This window comes from Panthera onca, chromosome B2 (genome assembly GCF_046562875.1).
Source record: "Panthera onca isolate mPanOnc1 chromosome B2, mPanOnc1 haplotype 2, whole genome shotgun sequence".
Classification (NCBI taxonomy): Eukaryota; Metazoa; Chordata; class Mammalia; order Carnivora; family Felidae; genus Panthera; species Panthera onca.
In genome coordinates, this window is record NC_138343.1 from 121408607 (window position 1) to 121430834 (window position 22228).

General features: G+C 39.9%; 1 protein-coding gene across 3 annotated transcripts in view; it reads left to right on the top strand.

Moving 5' to 3' along the window:
* Positions 1-11398, top strand: part of MYB (MYB proto-oncogene, transcription factor) — a 34595-nt gene extending 23197 nt beyond the window's left edge. For all 3 annotated transcript variants that reach the window (XM_060616727.3, XM_060616729.3, XM_060616728.3), the window contains one exon: positions 10021-11398. In XM_060616727.3, coding sequence (XP_060472710.1) covers positions 10021-10137 — 117 coding nt within the window. In that variant the 3' untranslated portion in view covers positions 10138-11398. The remainder of the gene's footprint in view (positions 1-10020) is intronic.
* Positions 11399-22228: the final 10830 nt, after the last annotated feature.

Consider the following 22228-nt stretch of genomic DNA (forward strand, 5'->3'; position numbering starts at 1 on the left):
TTATAGTTTTTAACTAATGCAAATGTAGCTGGAAGGGCTATAGGCAGGCACATCTTGTTTCTTAATTCAATGCGGTTGCTTTCCTGTTGCTTCTATCTGGTCCAGCTACTTTGGTGAGAGGTGATGGTTGACTGGAGTGTAGGACACAGAAGAGGGAAAGCCAGTGCCTAAGGTGGGGGATTCTGGAGTGCTCTTGAGTTAGTCAGGGTTGGGTAGGCCACCTGTGGAAAGACTCAGAGTATCACCAAGAATTGGGACAGGAGGAAGAGAATGAATTCCACCAAGGTCGAAGGGAGACACAGAAAGCAGATTAGAAGCATGTCAAGGCAAGGGTCAGCTCCTTCAAAATTTTACCTTGCATTGATCCTGGCTCCAAAAAGGCCATGCTTTCTTTGTTTTTCTTTCCTTCTTCCTTTCCTAAAAACTTGGCCCTTGGTTTCCAGAACACAGAATTTGATTATTGCTGTTAGTACAGTAAGCTAGAGTAAACCTTACATATATTTTATAACCTAGTTTGGGATTCAACCTATGTAAGTTGTCTAATTTTTTATCTTAAAGTTCTTAGTGCTATTGCATTTCATAAAAATGATCAGTATGGAACTTTATTCTCAGCATATTTATATATTACTTAATGGAAATAGTAGTTATCTTTGAAACTCAAAATTAAGTAGTAGCCCTGTTTTATTAATCTATATTTTCTACCATATAAAGGAGTCATATTTGGTACTCTACAGATTGCTAATATCTGTATATTGGGATTAAGCCATTCACATACATCATGCTGTGAAGGCAAGACTCGTCAATTCCATTAAATGGAATAATTGAGATCCAAAAATTAATTTTAGAGTCAGTGCTTCTGTCTGTACTATAGGGCTTATTGATTTACACTGCTTAAATATATCTTACTAATCTGCTACAATAGATAACTAATTCATTTTAAGAAATCCTCATTAAATGAGTTAATAGTACACACACACCACATATTTCCATTGTTTTGTGTCATGGAGATCTAGCTTCTTAAGTCATAGAAGTATGTGATTTCTAAAATGTTTTAAATTCTGTGATAAATATTGGAAAATTGATCAAGTGAATCTAAATATTTAAACAGATGTTGTTTATATTTCATATAATCCTGATTCAACAATATTTACATAGGTTTTTATGTGATTTGTTTTGTTTAGAAGTTTTGCTTTATCATATATTTCCATTGGTAATTCAATTTGACCTAATCAGGCAGATTTCTCATTTCTCATGAAATTTCTCATACTCTCATGAACAGTATTATTGAACAGATAGATGCATTTCTTACATGATCTGGCTATTCAACTTAAGAGTACTTAAGTAACCTATCACTTTTGTACTTCGTACTTAAATCAAATGTTGAATGGGATTTTAGCCATTCTAGATATTTTTATCATAGTGCTTTTAATTAAAACAACTAAATATGATTCATAAAATATTTTTAAATTTTGATACTTCTTTTTTTTAATGTTTATTTATTTATTTATTTAGAGAGTAGGGACGGGACAGGGCAGAGAGAGAGAGAGAGAGAGAGAGAGAGAAAGAGAAAATCCCAAGCAGGCTCTGCACTGTCAGCACAGAGCCCAACCTGGGGCTCAAACTCATGAACTATGAGATCACGACCTGAGCTGAAATCAGGAGTTGAACACTTAACTGACTGAGCCACTCAGGTGCGCCCAAAATTTGATACTTCTAAAATATAAAATATCTGCCACTTGTACAGGGCAGTTGGATTGTCTATCCATCCAATAGTCTAAATAACTTAGGTATAAGAACAGTTTATTGAAGACTAGTAATTCTGTGTTCTGTCATTTCAGTGTTAATCATCCCTGGCTTAATTATGACAATCACGCTTTAGACAGAGCAATTACTATTTTTGAGGCCAATATACTGGAGCTGCACAATTCTAGCTTCTGGTGTACATAGAAATGCACATGCTTATACATAAATATGTGTAAATTACATTTAATATTTTAAAACTACAAATGCAAGAAGCTATGAATTGGCATTTTATTTTGACAAATTTCAAACATACATGGAAGTATAGAAAATATTCTGTGATTTAGATTTAACAATTATTTACATTTTGCCATATTTACTTCATCTATTTTTATGAGGCATGTTAAAATTCCAGACAGTATGACATTTATTCACATATGTACTTCCAGATGTATCTCCAAAAATAAGGTTGTTTTCATAGATAACTGTCATCACACATTGTTATTTATAATAATTCTTTAATATTCTAATTCTCAGTCTGTATTTAAGTTTCCCCATTAATTCAAAAAAGAATCCTTTTATTATTTGGTTAGATTGAAACAATTTCACATATTGCATTTTTAAAAAATGTCTATTTATTCTGGGGGGAGAGAGGGCAGAGAGAGAGAGGAAGAGAGAATCCCAAGCAGACTGCATGCTGTCAGCTCAGTCTCCCAAACCGTGAGATCATGACCTGAGCCAAAATCAAGACTTGGACACTTAATAACTGACCCCACCCAAGCGCCCCATTCACATTGCTTTTTGTCTCTTAAATCTCTTTTAATCTCAGACCAATGCTGTCCAATAGAACTTCTGCAGTGATTTAAATGCCCAGTATGCTCCTGTCCAATGTGATAGCCAGAATTTTCCATTTTATTTAATTTATTCTGTTTTTACTTAATAGGCACATTTCCTTCCTCTTTTCCTGGAATTAACCATTTCCCCAAAGAGTTCTGATCCTTTCCGTGGGAAACGGTACATAGAGACCAAAATCAGGGTGCTAAATATATCCATGTGTTATGTGGGTTTTCTTTGAGAAATAATGAATTTTAGTAACTCAGAACTCTGAGTTACAGTTAAATTATAAGGCTTACATAGAGGCTATATTAGCCATTATGCACAAATAATGTTCTATTTGTTTTTAAAATGATTTATGCTAATCTCTTTCCAAAAGGAATTTGTAGCAGCTGCACAATCTTATAATTGTTGGATGTCTTCTTGTTTCAAAGGTGCTTTAATTTTAAATTGTAACAGTAAACAGGGATTCTTATAATAAAAATGTTCTGAGCCATTTTTGATATTTGTGTCTTTCATGTAGCTCAAAATATGTTGAGATTTTCACATTGGGCCATTGTACCATTTTTCCTATGTTGTGTAGGGGTAGAGGATGGAGTCTAGAAAATTATCAGATTATCAAGTTTAGGGAAATAAAATCCAGCTTAGAAAACTTGCAGTTTGGGACAGGAAAGAGATTCATGGTGGAACACGATTCTGAAGTTACCCTGAGAGAGCCTGAGGCAGACGCACACATCCACACACACCCACACAAAGCTCCCTCCTCTGCAAGGAGAAAAGCGCTGCCTATTTTCTTCAGCATGCTTTCCATTTGCTTTCCATTTTGAAATAAATACATTATGCTGATAAACATTTCTTGAGGTAGACATTTCCATTGGCAGATTCGAAACTGTACTTAAGTTATAAGCCTACTGAACTTCTGTATTTTTCTCTTAAATTATAATTTCCTTTTATTCCTATTTAAGACCCGAGTGTAAAAGATGTATTCATATGCTCTCTTTACTCACTCACTTTCCTCTTTTTTGTAACCACAGAATGACAGCCTTAAATTTTAATTTCCTGACTTGGCTTGTCATGGCCTTACTTTTGTAAAACAGTGAGTTTAATTTAAGTGAATTTCTTAAGCTATTATTATTTAAACACATTTGCACAACATCAAAGAATCTTAAAATATTGCAAGCAAACGAAACTCACTTTTTCAATTCCATGTGGTTTTGATTGCTCCTATCTTTATATGAATTGTTAATGAAAAAAAATTTTTAAATAGGGCAAACCCTTTTGGTATGATCACATTGCTGAAGAGCACAATAAACTAACACGCAGGCAAGAGAAATCTGGGTTCTACTCTAGAGTCCACCATTTTCAGATTGCATGATCTTAATTCATTGACCTCTTCAGGACAACATGTTCTCATCTATAAATTGAGGACTGTAGTATAGTATGTCCTCCTCTCATCATACAAGGCTGGTAGGAAGTGGAAATGGATATAATATTGGTTCCAAAATGGCAGCACAGCTGTCCATGTACATTGGTGGTATCTATTATTAGGCAAAAGCTGTGCGCAGTCTCTCAGAAAGGAGGCCTCATCTTTGGCCAAGTCTTCTTGCCCTGTGGTGTGCTATTTCCTCTAGCACGTTCTTTCTCATTCCTTGTTCCACTCTCACAGAAGTGTGTCAGTGGGTCACCCAAAGAGATAGCTGACTCAACTGATGCCTGAAATAAAGGTAGTCAGATCTCTGATGGGGATGAAACATCTGGTTGATTGGTTTTCTCTATTTTTCTGCTACTTGTGTTGGCATGTCAACAGACATGGAAACCATCTGTCTACATGTGACATCTGTCTTTCTGGGCATTTCTTAATGTAGTGTGCTGTTGTTGACCTGCTTTCCTGGATACCCCTGGACTCATTTGATTCTCCCTTTGGGCCACTTTTTTCCACCTGCCCCAGCAAGAATTCACGTAGCTGTTGGTAGTATTTCAGCGACCTGCTTTCAATATATGTTATACATTAAGCAAGTTTGCTGTGTACAGCTTTTGGGTCGTAATAGGAAAGGCCAAATGAGGGAAGAAAATATATCAAGGTCAAATTCAGAGTGCTCTGCCCCAGACATTACAAGATGTAGATTTTTTGTTTGGTTCGCCTTGGAAAATGCTATGACACTGACTCTTCCATGGGACAGCAAAGATAGAATTGCTTTAGAGAAATTTGGCACTCGTCTTAATCTTAATAGTCTGAACTAATGTATCACTAAGGAAAGAACTATTTTCTCCAAAAATTGTGACACCCTAGGTTATGCGACATAAGCTGTGTGTAAAGTCTGTAAACATGTGAGATGAAGAGACCCTCGGAGACATCTAGGACAAACTCCGGACTGGGGAAAAGTCCGTCCACATTAGCAATAGTTAACTTAGGCTTGGGTGGGCAGTAGAGGCACTGGTGGATAGGGTAACCTCCAATCACTGTCTGGACCTTTAATTCTCTAGTTTTTAAGGCTCTTTTCTATGACAAGTTAAAAATCCCGAAATTGGGGGCATTCCACTGTTTTGTGCAGACATAGGGAAGCAGTCGTGCATGAGAAAAGTTGGGTAGCCATAGACCTTGCCTTACATTTCTTCTCAGGTTTATCTCTGACTTTTAAGATACAGCAGCTTTCAAGATTTTTACATTATCTCTTATAATTGATACATCTTTAGAAGATGCTCTTTGGGGAATGAATTCTGACTTTTAGAATTTTAGTCCAGAGTAAGCATTTTCTTCAGGTGAGTTAAATAGAATAATCAGATAATTTTTGTCTTTATTCTTTAGGACACCATTCATATCTGTTTATTATTTAAAAACAGACCAAAAGAAAAATCCAATGCCATCTCACGAGTTGCTTTGGTTTGACAAAATCATTTTTTATGACTTATGCAAATTTTTTATTAGGTCTGCAAATTGTAAAATGCATACCTTGCCAAGGTTTTTGACATGAGCAGCTATTGTGTGAAGCTGCAATATAATATAATAATAACAGCAGTTGTTCAGCATGATTAAAAAAAAAAAAAAAACTATATTCCAAATGAAAATGTGAAGATAACCTAATTCTGACAGAACACCACCTGTGGACATGGTCTTGACTCATTTTATTTCTTCTGTTTTCCACAAAGGATCCCAGTATTTGTTTAAAGTGCCCTAGCAGGATATCCCCTTTAAAGCTTTGACAGTCTGTTTGCAGTTCACTTCTGCCCGGGAGCAATTAAAGGCACATTACAGGATAAACAAGGTGACTGTCAGGTGAGAGGAGGAGAATGTTCCCTAGGATTATTAATGTTGAAATGAATTAGGGTAGAGTGACAGGTCTGCATTCACATAAGAATTCATGGACAGAAATCCTTAATTCTTATCAGTTCTTTAGTGTAAATGAAACTAAAATTTAGGAAGGAATAGAGAGGCACAAAGGTAACAGATGACAGTATTAAAAAATATTCTTCTAGCACAAAGACATTTAATCCCCCTTTGTCAAAACTATTCTGTCTGCTTGAAAAGTTGGCCAATGGCCCCAGGGTTTCAAGGTAAGGAGAGAGAAGGAAATAGCAAAAGAGGAGGCCACTGTCATTTCAGCTGTTGGACCTGAACACTTCTTTTCATACCTGAGTCCCTGACCTTCTGCTCTGCTTCAACTCTCACCGTATAGGTCTGTGTCTGTTCTGACTGGATTTTTCTTCACTGTTGCAAGGAGTACTCAGAGAGTGCAGAAAAGGAGCTGGCACACAATGACTACTGGGTCCTGGCATTTGTCCACGCTGGGAGGTTCAGGTCTTCCAAGGGGCTTGCCCTCCTGAGACTCTGAGCTCCAAGGCGCATATGCCCCCGGGATGGTCCATTTTCTGGAATTCGATTTGTTTCTTGGAAAAATCCATTCTTGGCTTAGGAAAAGTTGACTGTTTGAAAAGTTTCCTCAAAAGACTAATTAAAAATGTATGATTTAAAAAAAAATACTGATCTTGTGTTGAATATCTGGCCCTGGAGAAAGAGGCAAACATGAATAAAGTGGTGGGCCATGTGGGCCATCCAGTAAGAACACAGTCAAATTTCAAGTTGAGAATATATGAAACTGATAATACTCAGTATTCAGTTCTCCTGAACAGATTCTGGGAATCCTGCGTTAACTTAAGTACTGTATAGCCAAGGATCAGAATTTGACTTTTACCAAGAGACATGGTATTGTATTCACACGAGATTGTTTTCACATAGTATTTTAAGATACTTGATTTACATATTTCGAAAATTAAGTTTGCATTAATTGAAGCACCACTAAAGTAGAAGAATTCTTAACCAGAGGAAAATAGAAACGTTTGTCCTTTCTTCTCATTTTTATCTCCAACCTCAACTTACATTCTCCTTTCCACTCCATTCATTCGCATGTGTTCTCTCAAAATATGTATTTTTGGGTTTTGTATGTATCTTTATGTAGTTTGGATTTGCATATAAGATATTAGTATATGAAGATACTTCCTTCTGCTATTTCTTTACTTGTTTTTTAATTAATTTATTTTTTTTACTTGAGGTGGGGGGGCGGGTAGGGGCAGAGGGAGAGAGAGAATCCCAAGCAGGCTCCACGCTCAGTACGGGGCCCAACACAGAGCTTGATCTCCCAATCCTGGGATCACGACCCGAGCTGAAATCAAGAGTTGGATGCTCAACCGACTGAGCCACCCAGGCGCCCCTTTACTCACCTGTTTTTTTAGATCCATGCACTTTGTTCTGTGTGCATCATCGGTTCTGAGCACTGCACAGTACTTCATGGAGACATCTGCCATGTTTACCTGTTCACTCTTGAGTAGTGATATGTCACACTGTGACAGTGACTCCAGATGCAAGCTCAGTAATTGAAACGGTAGCATCAGCGTTTTCCTTTTTTTAATTGGGTGTCATGTGTCAATTGGGTGTTTCAGTGCTGCACCGAAAATTTAGCAAAAACACGTAGGCAGCCAACTCAACTGAAATATGAACTCTGTATGGGCAGATATACACTAGAGAAATATGGACCTTTAGTCCACTTGCTTGAACCTAGAGAAACATCATTTATTCAGAACTATTTCAAAGACCCTGGTGATTTTGTCTAGGAAAAGATTAAATGTGACCTAGTGGCAGAAGTCTGCTCCAAAAAAACACCTGTCATCTTTGTGATACACAGCTCCAGGAAAATATTATAATAATCCGTCTTGCTATGTAGTATTTCAAGTTATGTGTTGAACCTCTGAGCCTTCAGAGCAAACATATGTAAACTTGGACAACTTTGCCTTGGTGGTGAGACAGCATGGCAGACTGGGCAGAAGCCGGGAAAGCCGGTTTGCGTCCTCTGAAAGCTCACAATTTAGAAACGTGGCACCGTAAGCCTTATGTCACTGCAACTTTGTTCCAGCCACTAGGCTGGGAAACCCCATCACCAGACAAATACCACATTCATTCAGAATTACTCCTGTTTGCTACAAAGTCTGATGACTTCGACTCCCCCTGCCCATCTAAATGCTTCTTCCTGCAATCCCAAGTCCACTGGGCCGCCCCCACTGTTTTCCACTGTGGAGGATGCTAATGGAAGCAGCATCTTACCCTCAGTAGGGACTTGCTTCATCACTTCTTAGCTGGGTGTCCTTGAGGATGTTGCCTAAATTCTCTCTTCCTTTAAAATTGGCCGGTGTGTAGAACAGGTGCACTGACTCCCACCTGTGCCCCAGGTATTTTGTGTAAGAATTAAAGGAGATGAAACCTGTGAGACACTGGGCAGCATGGGTGGCACTTGCTAAATGTTGCACTTGACCCACTATATCTCTTTCTGTCTCGCGGTCCCTCCCACAAGCAATGTACAAATTGCAGCTTCCTGGTTCTTTTGTGCTCTCTCTCCACCCAGGTACACTCCTTCTTTCTCACTGCTCCATATAAATCCGCCTTTTCTCGGGGCGCCTGGGTGACTCAGTCGGTTAAGCATCCGACTCTTGATCTGAGCTCAGGTCGTGATCTCAAGGTTCCTGGGATTGAGCCCCACGTCGGGCTCTGCGCTGACAGCACGGAGCCTGCTTAGGATTCTCTCTTTCCCTCTCTCTCTGTCCTTCCCCAGCTGGCATTCTCTCTCTCGCTCGCTCAAAATAAATAAATAAACTTTAAAACATGAATAAATGAATCTGCCTTTTCTTGCCATTTCCCAGGCAATTCCTCGTGGTGCCACCCTCTCTTCACCTGGGCGGGGCACCACCAACGTCTTACCCTGACCATTACTACTCCTCCTGTTCCACATCTGTTCACTCTGTCCCCTAAAGGACACTCTAGAGAGCAGAGAGGCCTTTCCTGTCTTCTTTTGTCCCATGGAAGAATCGCTCTTAGATGTCAATTCCGGGAATAGTTGCGCTTTGACTAAACCGCTGGTTTAGTTTTGAGCTTAGGGACCCCAAATCTTACATCTGCTTGAGTTTCTGTTTACCTCTGCGTTGACGGCTGGACAGCTCAGAGACCAGCTTGAGGCTTACACCCAGCTGGTGCGCTGTACCTCATGACAAGTGTTTTACGTACAAATCTCACCCAGATCATCGTGTTATTTATTTTTTTCCCCGTTTCCCTGTGACCCTGCCTTGCCCACTGTTTAAACCCTGTTATCTTATATTTATATTGTAATTATTCTAAATCCTTTTGGGAACTACGTAGAGCATAAATAGCACATATTTCAGTGGGAAGCAGTATGGAGGGAAGGCAAGAGCCAGGGCTGTGCAGAAGACAAACCTGGGTGCAGAGCCTCTCCACTCCTCACCCTCAGTGAGGCTTTGGAGGGTTATCTCCACCCTGGGTTTCCATTTCCTGCCTGACTGAAGACAGAACGTACCTCCCCCTCAGGGGGGTGGTGCCGTGTAAATGAGATCATGACCGTGAAGTGCCAAACACTGGCTGCCTATTAGATACTAGTTCCATCTGTATCTTCCAGTGTGTCTATCCTGGTGAACAGATATTTCTAAATTAATTGATACTTAATTGGTATCTACAAAATAGATACCATGTTTAGTAGGTGTTAATTGATTCCAGCACCTCCAGGAGCTTCTTCACTCAGAGGACTGAAGCACTCACCAGTTTGCTTCATGAGACACATTAGGTACCTGGGGGAATTATGCTCCTTTCTGTCTCCAGCGTTGTAAAATCGCCCAAGAGACAAAAGTGGGAAGTGTGCAGCCGTAGATTATGGTATCGTTTGAAGTGGGGTTTTCTCTTAGCAATAAATGATATCTGGCCCTTAATAGCATGTCCGAATGCTGGGGGGCAGAGGGTTAAGATTTTATCTGACAAAGGCTCCCTGGTAACTGCTCTTGCCATCCCGAGGTCAGAATTCTCTACGCTGGTTCTGCTGGGATCGGGAATCCTTTGTGGGCTCAAGTATGGGTTTCCTGTCTGACCTTGCCATTGCCCTCTTTTTCCCCCATTAGCCTTGTAGCGGTGCCTGGGAGACCGCATCCTGTGGAAAGACAGAAGATCAGATGACGGCTTCTGGTCAAGCTCGTAAATATGTGAATGCCTTCTCAACCCGGACTCTGGTCATGTGAGACGTTTCCAGACAAGCATTATGGTTTTCAGAACACTTCAAAAGTTGACTTGGGATGATATATCATTCCTTCACATGAAACTTTTCATGAATGGGAGAAGAACCTATTTTTGTTGTGGTACAACAGTTGAGAGCAGCACCAAGTGCATTTAGGTGGATGAAATCTTATGGGATTTCACCCAACTAAAAGGAATTTTTTAAATAAATAAATAAATAAATAAATAAATAACAGTCTTACCTAAATTATTAGGTAATGAATTGTAGTCAGTTGTTAATATCTTAATGCAGATTTTTTTAAACATAAAATGATTTATCTGTATTTTAGAGGATCCCACAGACCAGTATTTTTTTCCTGTGATGGGGTTGTTGAAATTTTTACACAAAAAAAAAGGTACTCCAATATTTCACTTTTCTCAATCACTAAACACAATGCATTACTATAAATGTTGACTTAATACCATGGGATTATTAATCAAGATTGTAAATGCTCATTTATGGTTAATAACATTGGAGGTACATTTATTGTACTAAACCATTTTATGAGTTCTTGTTGTTGTTGTTGTCAGCTTGCTTTAAAAATTATTACTGTGTGAAATAGTTTTATAAAAAATTATATTTTTATTCAGTAATTTAATTTTGTAAATGCCAAATGAAAAATGTGTTTTGCTGCTATGGTCTTAGCCTGTAGACGTGCTGCTAGTATCAGAGGGGCAGTAGAGCTTTGGACGGAAAGAAAAGAAACCTGGTGTTAGGTAATTGACTATGCACTAGTATTTCAGACTTGTTAATTTTTTATATATATATATGTACTTTTTTTTCCTTTTGTAATACCTTGGAAAACTGGTTTGGGAGATTTTGCATTTGTTGATGTCATTGGTTTTTTTTTTTTTTTTTGGTTTTTTGTTTTTTTTTTATTTTTTATTTTTTTGGTTATTGTTGGTTTAGAAGAACTCGCATTGCACTTCTTTACTTCTTTTTTGGGAGATCTGTGTTGTTGATGTTCTGTGTTTTGTTTTGAGTTCAGCCTAACTGTTCTTTAATTCAGGGGTTATGTGTTTGATCAGCGTCCCCCATGGTTTCCAAGTGTAAGGTCTCAGAACTGCCACACAGAACCTGTGTTCGCAGCTGGGGTCGAGAGCCTGGGGTCTATAGCCAGTTGCTGCCTTAAGAACATTTGGTGCAAGATGGCCGGCACTGAACTTTGATATGACAGTGTACTTACTGCCTTGTAGAGAAATAAAGCTGTGCCCTTATTTTACTTACTTCTGGCTTCTCTCTCGTGATTGTGGACGACAGTTATACTTTTAAGGAAATGGAGTGAACCCGAAGCACTTTCTTAGGTTAATAATTTGTGCACCATCTGAACCTCATGTGAAGAAGCCAAGAAAGAAGAACAAGCAAACCAAGTTCAGTAGTTTAGAAAATCATCACGTGCAGAGTGGCAGCTGGGAGGAGTCTTGCAGAATGTATTAGGGTTCCAGCAGCATGTGCACTGGGATAATGAGGACTGATACCACAGATGTGGGTGGGGATAGGACGACCACGGGGTTGGTGCATGCACCTGGGTGGGTAGAGGCCTGAAGGACACTGTCACCTGGAGAGGGGCAGTCATGGAAGGCAGGAGCCCTAGAGAAGAGTCATGACCTTTGAAGACCTCACAGGGAGAGCGCCGAGGGCAATGCTTGACTTTCCTTCCATCCCTTCCATCTCTGTCAAGGGTCCTCGTTCACAGAACCAGCCAGAAGCTAGAAGGCAAGGGAGCACTTGGATGTAAGGTCAGTCAGCCTCTGAGGACAGAGCCCGAGAACATTGACCTGCTGGGGCAAGGGTAGGGCATTCCAGCCGAGTCACCCATTCGTTTCACCTCCCTGTGTTACAGATGAACCTCTGCTGGCCTCCCTCTCTGCTCACCCTTCTTTTTCCTGTGCTACAATAGCCCTCTCACCTGGACGTCTTACAATTTCCTCTAGTCACTCTTGTCCAACTTAGACTTTGCATTCTCACCTGCACGATGCACTTGGTGTTCTAGAGCCAAGGATTTATTATCCCAATACCAGTCTTTAGGACTATTTAGGAAAAAAAAGAAAGAAAGAGTAAAAAGACTGTTTAGTATTCTCCAATTGTCTTTTTTTTTTAATGTTTATTTTTTGGGAAGGCGCCTGGGTGGCTAAGTCAGTGGAACATCCGACTTCGGCTCAGGTCATGATCTTGTGGTCCATGAGTTCAAGTCCTGCATCAGGCTCTGTGCTGCTTCAGATTCTGGGGAGCCTGCTTCAGATTCTGTATTTCCCTCTTTCTCTGCCCCTCCCCCATTCATGCACGCGCTCTCTCTCGGTTTAAATGTTTAAACGAATAAACATTTAAAAAACATTTTTTAATTTAAAAAATTAAAAAAGTAAATATTTTTGAGAGAAAGGGCATGCAAGCGGGGGAGGGGCAGAGAGCGAGGGACAGAGGAGCCAAAGTGGGCTCTGCACTGACAGCAGCAAGCCGGACGCGGGGCTCGAACTCAAGAACATGAGATCCTGGGGCGCCTGGGTGGCTCAGTCGGTTAAGCGGCCGACTTCGGCTCAGGTCATGATCTCGCGGTCCGTGAGTTCAAGCCCCGCGTCGGGCTCTGTGCTGACAGCTCAGAGCCTGGAGCCTGTTTCGGATTCTGTGTCCTCCTCTCTCTGACCCTCCCCCGTTCATGCTTTGTTTCTCCCTGTCTCAAAAATAAAAACGTTAAAAAAAAAAAAAAAAAAAAGAACATGAGATCCTGACCTGACTTGAAATCAGGTGCTTAGGCTTAACTGACCCAGCCAGGCGCCCCCTTTGTCTTTCCGAGAGGTAATAACACATCATCCCTAACACAGTGTTTTTATATTCATGAAGTCTCCGAGTATGTTCCAAGTGCTACTCTGCCCCTTACTGGCAGTTCAAAGTTGGACAGGTCACTGACCTTTCTGAGACTCTTTGATTCACCTGTGAGATGAGTTCATTCCTACAATGAAGTCTTGTTGAGTAACACGCTATACAAATATTTGTTGTTACATATGCTTTCTGTAATTAAGTAATGCATGCCATCTAGTGTGTCAAATGTTCATCTGACTGGTGATGTGCATTGCTGATTACAGAGTTAAATGCAGAGGTCATATTGTAACTGTTAAATTAATGGCAAGAGTGAAATCAGCATTATGCAGAACTGAAACAAATATTTACCATTCTGAGGGGCACCTGGGGAGCTCAGTCGGTTCAACCTTGGCTCAGGTCCTGATCTCATGATTCGTGGGTTCGAGCCCTGTGTCGAGCTCTGTGCTGACAGCTCAGAGCCTGGAGCCTGTTTCAGGTTCTGTCTCCCTCTCTCTCTCTCTGCCCTTCCCCTGCTTGTGCTCCGTCTGTCTCTAAAATAAATAAACATTAAAAAAAAAAAATTTTACCTTTCCGACAAGTACATGACCTAGTAACTAGAAACTAAAAACTTGAACTGACGAAAAATAGTGCAGATTTAGGTTTTATGTACAAATACTCACGCTCGTATAACACCCATTTCATCAGCATCTCTAAGACATTTGTCCTGGCTTTTTGTTTTTAATCATTCTCCTTTCTAAAGCAGAGATTCAGGCAGTAAAATATATGGAAATAACATTTCTTACTACTCAAAGGAAAGGTTGTTCTTTTGAGTTCTTGTGTGTAAAGCTTGTGTCCACATGTGTACATCTGGAGAACAGGAGAGATGCTGAGAAAATTCTGATTTGTCTCCCAGCTGATAATGGGATTAATCGTTCAAGATGAGACAGAAGTGCAGGGAAAATTTTCTTTGTTTCTTTAGAAATTGTAAAATACTAGAACTGGAAGGGACCTTAGACATCCTAAGGGGCTTCCCCTGTTTGTCACACTTAGAGGCCAACCAACTGATCTGAATTGAATTCAGACTCTGCCTTTTATCAGCTCTATGACTTTATGTAAGTTTTACTTTATCACCCCAAGCTTCATATTATTCATTGTATGTTTTACTTATATAAGACTTTCTTGTGTTAATAATTAGTGCACCAACTGATACATCTCAATGTTGTTAGGTATTACGAAGATTATTGCATGACAGAGTAAATGCGTTCTTGCATCTTTGTAAAATGTTGCAGTGCCTAATGATTGGGGAAGTCACTGTGATGACTTATGATCAATCAGAGAAAAAAACATGTCGATTACCTAGCAACGGAGAAGGGAAAACCACTGAGGCCCATGTCTCTGATTGTGTTAAATCTAGTCTTCATATTAAAACTAACTTTAAATCTAAGTTATATCCTCTCAAAATATTCCTAACCATTCTGAGATGCCACTAAAGATATGTTTCCCCTTCCTGTACAAATGTTTGTGGGAAATATGGGGGCATATTTTTCCTCAAACTTGTTCGTTTCTAATCTGAAAAAGAAAACCAATAGATAAAATGTGATGTGTAGGTCTCTTACACTGCACTTAAAATACACGTTTGTTGCTTGTTTGTTTTTTTTTTCTCTAACCTTTGCCATTATAATTTTCCCCCTTATTCTCCATTTTTTAGAGAGCAGAGTTAAAAGGAAGTCAGCTAAATGCAAAGCTCTTTTTAGGGGCACCTGGCTGGCTCAGTCAGTAGAGCATGCAACTCTTGATCTCAGGGTTGTGAGTTCAAGCCCCATGTTGGGTATATGGATTACTTAAAAATAAAGGCATTTTTTCAAATTTTTTTAATGTTTATTTATTTTTGAGAGACAGAGAGCGACTGAGCATGAGCTGGGGAGGGACAGAGAGAGAGGGAGAGAGGGAGAGACAGAATATGAAGCAGGCTCCAGGCTCCGAGCTGTCAGCACAGAGCCCAATACAGGGCTCTAACTCATGAGCCGTGAGATCATGACCCAAGCTGAAGTCAGACCCTTAACTGACTGAGCCACCCAGGCGCCCCCAAAATAAAATCTTTAAAAAAATAAAATGCAAATCCCTTTTTAAAAATAAAGTTGCCTTATATATAATTATATGTAGTGACTTTGGGAACTGAAGCAAGATGAAACTGAACTATACATTTTAAGGAAACTGTACTTTGGTAATAAATAGGCAAGAATTCTTTTTAATTGACATTTAATGTAAATATTCTTGCTGCTGACGTGGAAATTGGGGAGATTGATATTTGCCGTATAGACCATATTTATTCAGTTAGTACCTATTGCGTATTTGAGTTGGGGTTAGAGTTCAGAACATAGCTGAAAATCCCTGGACAATGGGAGCTTACATTCTGGAGGGAGACAGGAGTCAGTGGATAATTACGGTGGGGTTGTAACAAGAGTAAAAGAGACAAGAGAGCACCAAATCTAGACTTGGAGGAGCAGCACAGCTTCCCACAGAACTGCCATCGAGCAGGACTGATAACACCGAGATAAGGCAGGGTAGGAATTGGGGCGTCAAGGTGAAGGTAGCATCTGAAATTTCCTGGAGGAAAAAGACCCAAATAAAATGACTTGTCTTACTTTAAATTCATGATGGCAAACTGCAAAAGGGGACTCAGGCAATTCTACTACCTGAGGATATTCTCTGGTAAAGTCTTTTTCTCAGCTCAGAACATCCGCGAGAAAAGAGAAGCATCCCATCTCCCCACATCAAAGCCGTCCACAGACCAGCACATGCCAAAGTCCTTTCCTTCCGCCTTAACATGGATGAGCACTCCCAGCTGCAATCAGGGGCCAGCCCTTCCATTTGGCCTCTGCAAGCTTGTATTCTTGTACTTTGTCCCCTCCAGGGCCTCATCCTGCAGATAGGATCTTTCTCCTGTATCATAATGTCTTCCTCTCTCCTGAATCACTCTTATCACATTAACATGGTCTACATCTCCCAGCAGTAATATCACCATGATACAGCCCCATTTATCTGTTCTTCATCTCAGCAAAACTACTTCAGGGATCTTCTATGGTCATGGGCACCACTTCCTCATGTTGTCTTCTCCAGTGGTCCACACCGTATGAACTTTGCCCCTACTCCACCATGTTTGCCCTTGTCAGTGTCACTAATGGCCTCCATGTTTCCAAAGCCTTTGGTCATTTACAGGCCTCATTTTACTTCAGCTATTGGCAGCCTTCTACAGAATTGACACTCCCACTTTCTTGAGCCACTTTCCTTTCTTGGCTCTAGGGTACCACTCTCCCGGTTTCCCTCCTTCCTCACTGGTTTCCTCTAAAGACCAAAAAGTCAACTGAGTAAGCTTAAAAATCTAATTGGCTTTATTCAAACAAATAGAAGGGAGCTCCAAGGAGTTGTGGAAAGTAAAAAGCTTCTATAGGCAGAAATGGGTACGGGGGTGGGGGGGTGGGGGGTCTGGTTGCTGCGTGGCAGCTGCAAGACAAAGAAGTTATTAGCAAACGTTTCAGGCAAGGTCATCTTCCCTCAGGGGGAGAGGCAGGAGGTCTCCTCAGACAGATAATGCAGATGACCTTACTGGTGTTGATCAAGAAATCCCAGACTGAATGGTTTAAAATTCCACTCCTGGGAGAGGTTGAAACAGCAATTAGGTTATTAAGTCTTGATCGGGCTTAGCATAAGTGACTCATTTTAGGCCTATTGTTTCTTTTCTTTTTTTTTTTTTTTTTTTTTTTTTTTTTATTATTTTTGAGAGAGAGACAGAGAGACAGAGCACAAGCAGGGGAGGAGCAGAGAGAGAGGGAGACACAGAATGTGAGGCAGGCTTCAGGCTCTGAGCTGTCAGTACAGAGCCTGAGGACGCAAGGCTCGAACTCACAAACAGTGAGATCATGACCTGAGCCGAAGTCGGATGCTTAACCAACTGAGCCACCCAGGCGCCCCAAGCCCGTTTCTTTTTAACACAGTTTGATACTTTCCTCCTCTTGGCCTCCAAGTGGTCCTTTCCTCCTTCCTCTCCATCATTCTTCCCAAGGGACTTTGTTACCTCTGTTGCTCTAAGTATCATCTTTATCTTTAGCCCTGACCCCCTTCCAGAATTCCAGATTCCTGTATTCTATTCCATAACATCCTCCCCATATAAACTTCTTAAGTTTAGTGTGAACAAAATGAGGCTCATAATCACTCATTGCTTCTATTTTTCTCATTTGAAATCATTCTCATTTGTAGTAATTAGCCCTCATTTCTTCCATTTCTCAAGCCAAAAGAACGTTTTTAAATGTTTTTTTTTTTTTTTTTTTTTTTTTTTTTTTTTTTTTGAGAGACAGAGAGCAAGAGAGAATGCAAGCAGGGGAGGGACAGAGAAAGAAAATCCCAAACAAGCTCCACCTTGCAAGGCCCAACATGGGGCTCAAACTCACAAACTGTGAGATCATAACCTGGGCCAAAATCAAGAGTTGGACGCTTAACCGACTAAGCCATCCAGGCACGCCTCAGGCTAAAAATTTGAGCGTCATCCTTGACTTCTCCCTTTACCTTATCACCCCTCCTTACACCCAATTGCTCACAGTGACCTGAGTTCTATACCTTGAAATTATGCCACCTTAAATGTGCCACATTTCTTCATTGTCAGTAATGACATTGTTAGTAATGCCACAATGCATATTAAGTGCTCATGGTAGAAGGGAGAGGGAAGGAAGTGTCCTAGCAGAGGGAAAAATAGTGATGTCTGAGAGGTCAGAGTGAGGAAAAAATGAAAGGGAAACCTGGGGGACCAGGAAAGATATGTGGCCAGAGAAAGAAGCCTATAACCACTCTACAAGAGTTTGAGTTGTGTCCTTAGAGATAAAGGGAATCATTGCATGTTGAGTGGCTTTAGACAGGGAAATAAGATGATTAATTTATACCTGACTTACATAAATAATTCTGTTCAAATCCCTTTTTTACAGATAGGATAAAATGAAACTTCAGTTTAGCAGAGCCAAATGATTGCAGGGACTAAATTTTATACTCAGCCAGTTGGGTTTTACATAGTACATTTCCTACTGTGTCTTAATTTCAAAGGAATGTGCTTTAATCCCAGAAAATCCTATTGAGAAATACCTTTTGCTCTGAAGTTAACAAAGACTAATTTCTTTTTTTTTTTTATTTTCATAAAGGCTATTTTCACATTTTATAGTATATAAAGAAACTAGTACAGGAAAATTTACATAAAACACTTTTTTCCTTTAAGAGCAGTATCTTTTCAACCAATAATCAATAATTTATCTAAATTATTGTCATTTTCCTTGTCATCTTCAAAAGCCAAATCTTCCATTGAATTTTTAACATATGGTGTAATTCTTGCCCAGTAAGGAACCCTGACAATATTTGTTCTGGAAGGTGTTCTCGGCTTACTTTATAGTTACTGTATTTTACTCTGTAATCTAGAATACATTCATGTAGTCCAGTGATTTTCACACTTTTTTGGGCATCAGAAACACACTGTGAACTTGTGTGATTCTTGACCTTACTCTTGGGGATTCTGATTCATAAGTCAGGTGTTGACCTAGGAATATTTTCACAAGCTTCCAGGTAATTCTAATGCAGGTGGTCTGAGGGGACCACACTAGAAACCCTGTCTTAGGACAAACTTTTTTAGTCTCCCAAACCCTGTGCCTTCTTTATTACAATCCCCATGGATTTCAATTCCTGTGGAGCACATAATTCTTCATTAAAATGTACATTGGTCTATAGAATATTAGAAAAATATTAAGCCCATAACTATAAATAGAGTTTCTTAAATCCAGGGAATCATTCTATTACAGATACTGGTAATTAAGGCTGAACTTGGCTGTCAGATCCATCTTTTGTTTAAGTTTTACAATATGTGGCAAAGCATAATTTTACTCACAGTATGTCCAAATCTCTTTAAACATATGGCTCTATTGCATATGACCTATCAAAACGGAATTAATAGCTCAAAAAGTTTAGTTCATTTACAAAATACAAAAATACCATTCCCATCCAGAAGTCCCTTGTTCTAAACCAGTCTTTAATCAACTTGCCACATGCTTGTTCAAGTCACTTTACACCTCTCTACTTTGGAATTTCTATTTAAATGGAGGAAGTGTTTAATCTTGTATATAGTTACAAAGCACACAGAGGTTCTCAGATCAAAGACAAATAAAATTCAAAGAAAGCTTCAGTAGCTCAAAGACATTGAAATCCTAAGGACAGAATAGTGAGGTTTTCCTGCTGGAAAGCATCCTCTGAAATGAATTTGTGAATTGACAAATTATCCTTGACTGTGTTTGGGGGCAGATGTAAAGGACAGAGCTGGTGTTGGTTTTCAGTCAGTCACTTCGCTAAAGAATGTAAATCCATCCACCTATAATTTAGTGGTCCCAGATACCTAATTATGGACAGACTCCTCACCTTCCCTTCTTTGGTTAGTTTCCAAGTCAGTGAAGCAGTGACCAAGTATATAGCCTGCCACACACTGGGATGGTACACGTTGGCTTGGGCAGTAGCCACATGACTTCACTTGGATCATACCAAATCCATTCCCCTTCCCAGTTGCAAATCTGCCCAAATGAGAAGACATTAGAAACGTGTATCCTGGTTAAACGTAGTGAATGGAGGACATGAATTAATGCCACTCCATCGGGAAATTGTACCAAATGACAATGAAGGGGGAAGTAAGGAGCACAAATATAAAAGTCAAAGAGAATAGAAAAGACCAGGTACTATTACTTTTTTGGCAAGAACCTAAATTATTCACGTATTCTACAAATATTTATTGAGCACTTCCCATGCCAGGCAGAATTCAAAATTCTACAAATCTGATATATGTAATTTTCAAATTACTCACAGAGCAATATTGTCTTGGATGCCCCCCAAAAGTACCAAGAGAATGGTCTGTTTCAGATTTCCTATTTTATTAGCCATATTTCTTTAAGACTAAATGTCTTTATTCATGTTTTAACATTTCTGACATCAGGTGTGTCTTTAACATAGTTTGATTTTTCTTTCTTTGAAAATTGGTATTAAGTCCATAGAGCCCTGTACTTGATGACACCATAAAATAAAGGAAGAGCTTGAAACTTAAAATCAGAATATCTGAAAAGACTCCCTAATGTTTTAGGGGCACTTGGCTACTTCAGTCAGTGGAGCATGTGACTTTTGATCTTGTGGGTCATGAATTCAAGCACCATGTTGGACATAGAGCTTACTTTAAAAAAAAAAAGACTCCGTAACTTTTTACTTATGAATTTTTTCTGAAACCCACAGGGGTTCAACCTTCACAAATTTTGACCACTTTTCCCAGGCAGATCAGAGCCACATGCTTAACCATGGCTCATGGGTTGATGCATGTCTAAACCATTCCAGGGTGGGAATGTTCTTTTACTTTCAGTCTCTAACCCAATATCCAATGTGTGGAAGGTGTTTAATACATATTTGGAAAGTCCATGAAAGAATATGAGTTAGCATCCCTGCATCATTATTCATGACCTACCTGTGACAGTGATCGAACACTTCATCTCTCTAGGTCTGTGTTTGCTTAGCTATAAAGTGAGTTTGGATGGGGTGCCCAGGTGGCTCAGTTGGTTAAACATCCGACTCTTGATTTCAACTCCTGTCATGATCTCAGGATTGTGGGATCAAGCCCCACATTGGGCTCCACACTCAGTGTGGAGCCTGCTTAAGATTCTTTCTCTCACTCTCGCTCTCTCCCTCTCTCGCTCTCTCTCTCCCATTACCCCCTCCGCCAACTTACACACACTCTGTCTCTAAAATAAAATTTTTAAAAAGCTTAAAAAAATAAAATGAGTTTGGATAAGCTCAGCTATGGACACATTCCTTCCTGTTCTACCCATCTCCAAGTAAGTGAAGTCATTAAGCTGCTGCACATGGGAAACTACAGTGGTTTTAGAGGATTTATTTGACAAGTGTATATTGTTCATGAAAGCAATGTACTTGATAACTGCTGTCTGGATTATGTCTCCTCCTAACGCATATGTTGAAGTCCTAACCCTCAACGCTTCAGAATGTGACTATATGTGGAATAAGGACCTATAAATGGGGGCATAAGGTAAAAATGGGGGTAATAAGGTAAAAATGGGGTCATATATATAACTGTGATGTCCTTATATCCTTCTAAGAAAGGGAGATTAGGACACAGACGCACAGAGTGACCATGTGAAGACATAGGAAGAAGATGGCCATCTACAAATCAAGGACAGACATCTTAAAAGAAACAAATGCTGCCAACAGCTGGATCTCAGGCTTCTAGCCTCCAAAATTATGAGAAAATAAATTGCTGTTGGTTAAGACACCCAGTATGGTACTTTGATATGATAGCCTTAGCAAACTGTACAATAACATTGGCTAATCACCAGTTGTACAAGAAGAGAAAAAAGTTTCTACAGTTTGGGGCTTCTCCCATCTCTGTTCCCAAACCTCCCAACTGCTGCTTAAATGGGAGTCCTTCTATTCCAAGGAACTCAGCAATACTCTGTTGTGTCACCTAAAAGCCTTTTGATATAGGGAAGCCCTCTGTGTGTTTTATAGCTAATTTGTATAACTTTACTAGAGTCAGCTAACCAGCTGTATCATCATGCAAAAATCTTAAATCTACTCTCTAGCACTCTTACTAAAAATCCATATCATAGAGCAGGGGTGGCAAATTATGACCCCTGGCCAAATCTGGCCCACTGCCTGTTTTAATACATACAAGAACATAGCCACGCCTTTTCGTTTGCACATTGTGGCTGATTTCCCACTACCGTGGCAGAGTTGAACAGTGGCAAGGGAGGCCACATGGCCTGCAAAATCTAAAATATTTATTACCAGGCCCTTTACAGGAAAAGTCTGTGACCCTAGTCCTTGAGGAAAAGTAACCGAAAATCACAATAGCAGTTCTATTTCTAGTGGTGAAGATAATGGATTGTGCTTTAGTTAGACTAATTGAATTTCTGATTTCTCCATTTCCTGGGCCCTTTTGTTGGCTACATGCCATGACTGCTTTTGTTTGGGAGTTGAGAACATCTAGTAGGTTAAACCGTATACAACTGGCAACATTTGACAGATTTTGACCTACAGATATGGCAGCTTCTTGTGACTCAGCCCAAGACTTCAGCCTCCTTCAGCATTCTCACTTTCCATTCCCCATTCCCTTTGTAGACTTCCAACTCCCTCAATGGTTCTCAACCTTGGCTACACACTCGATTCACCTGGAGAGCTTTTAAAAC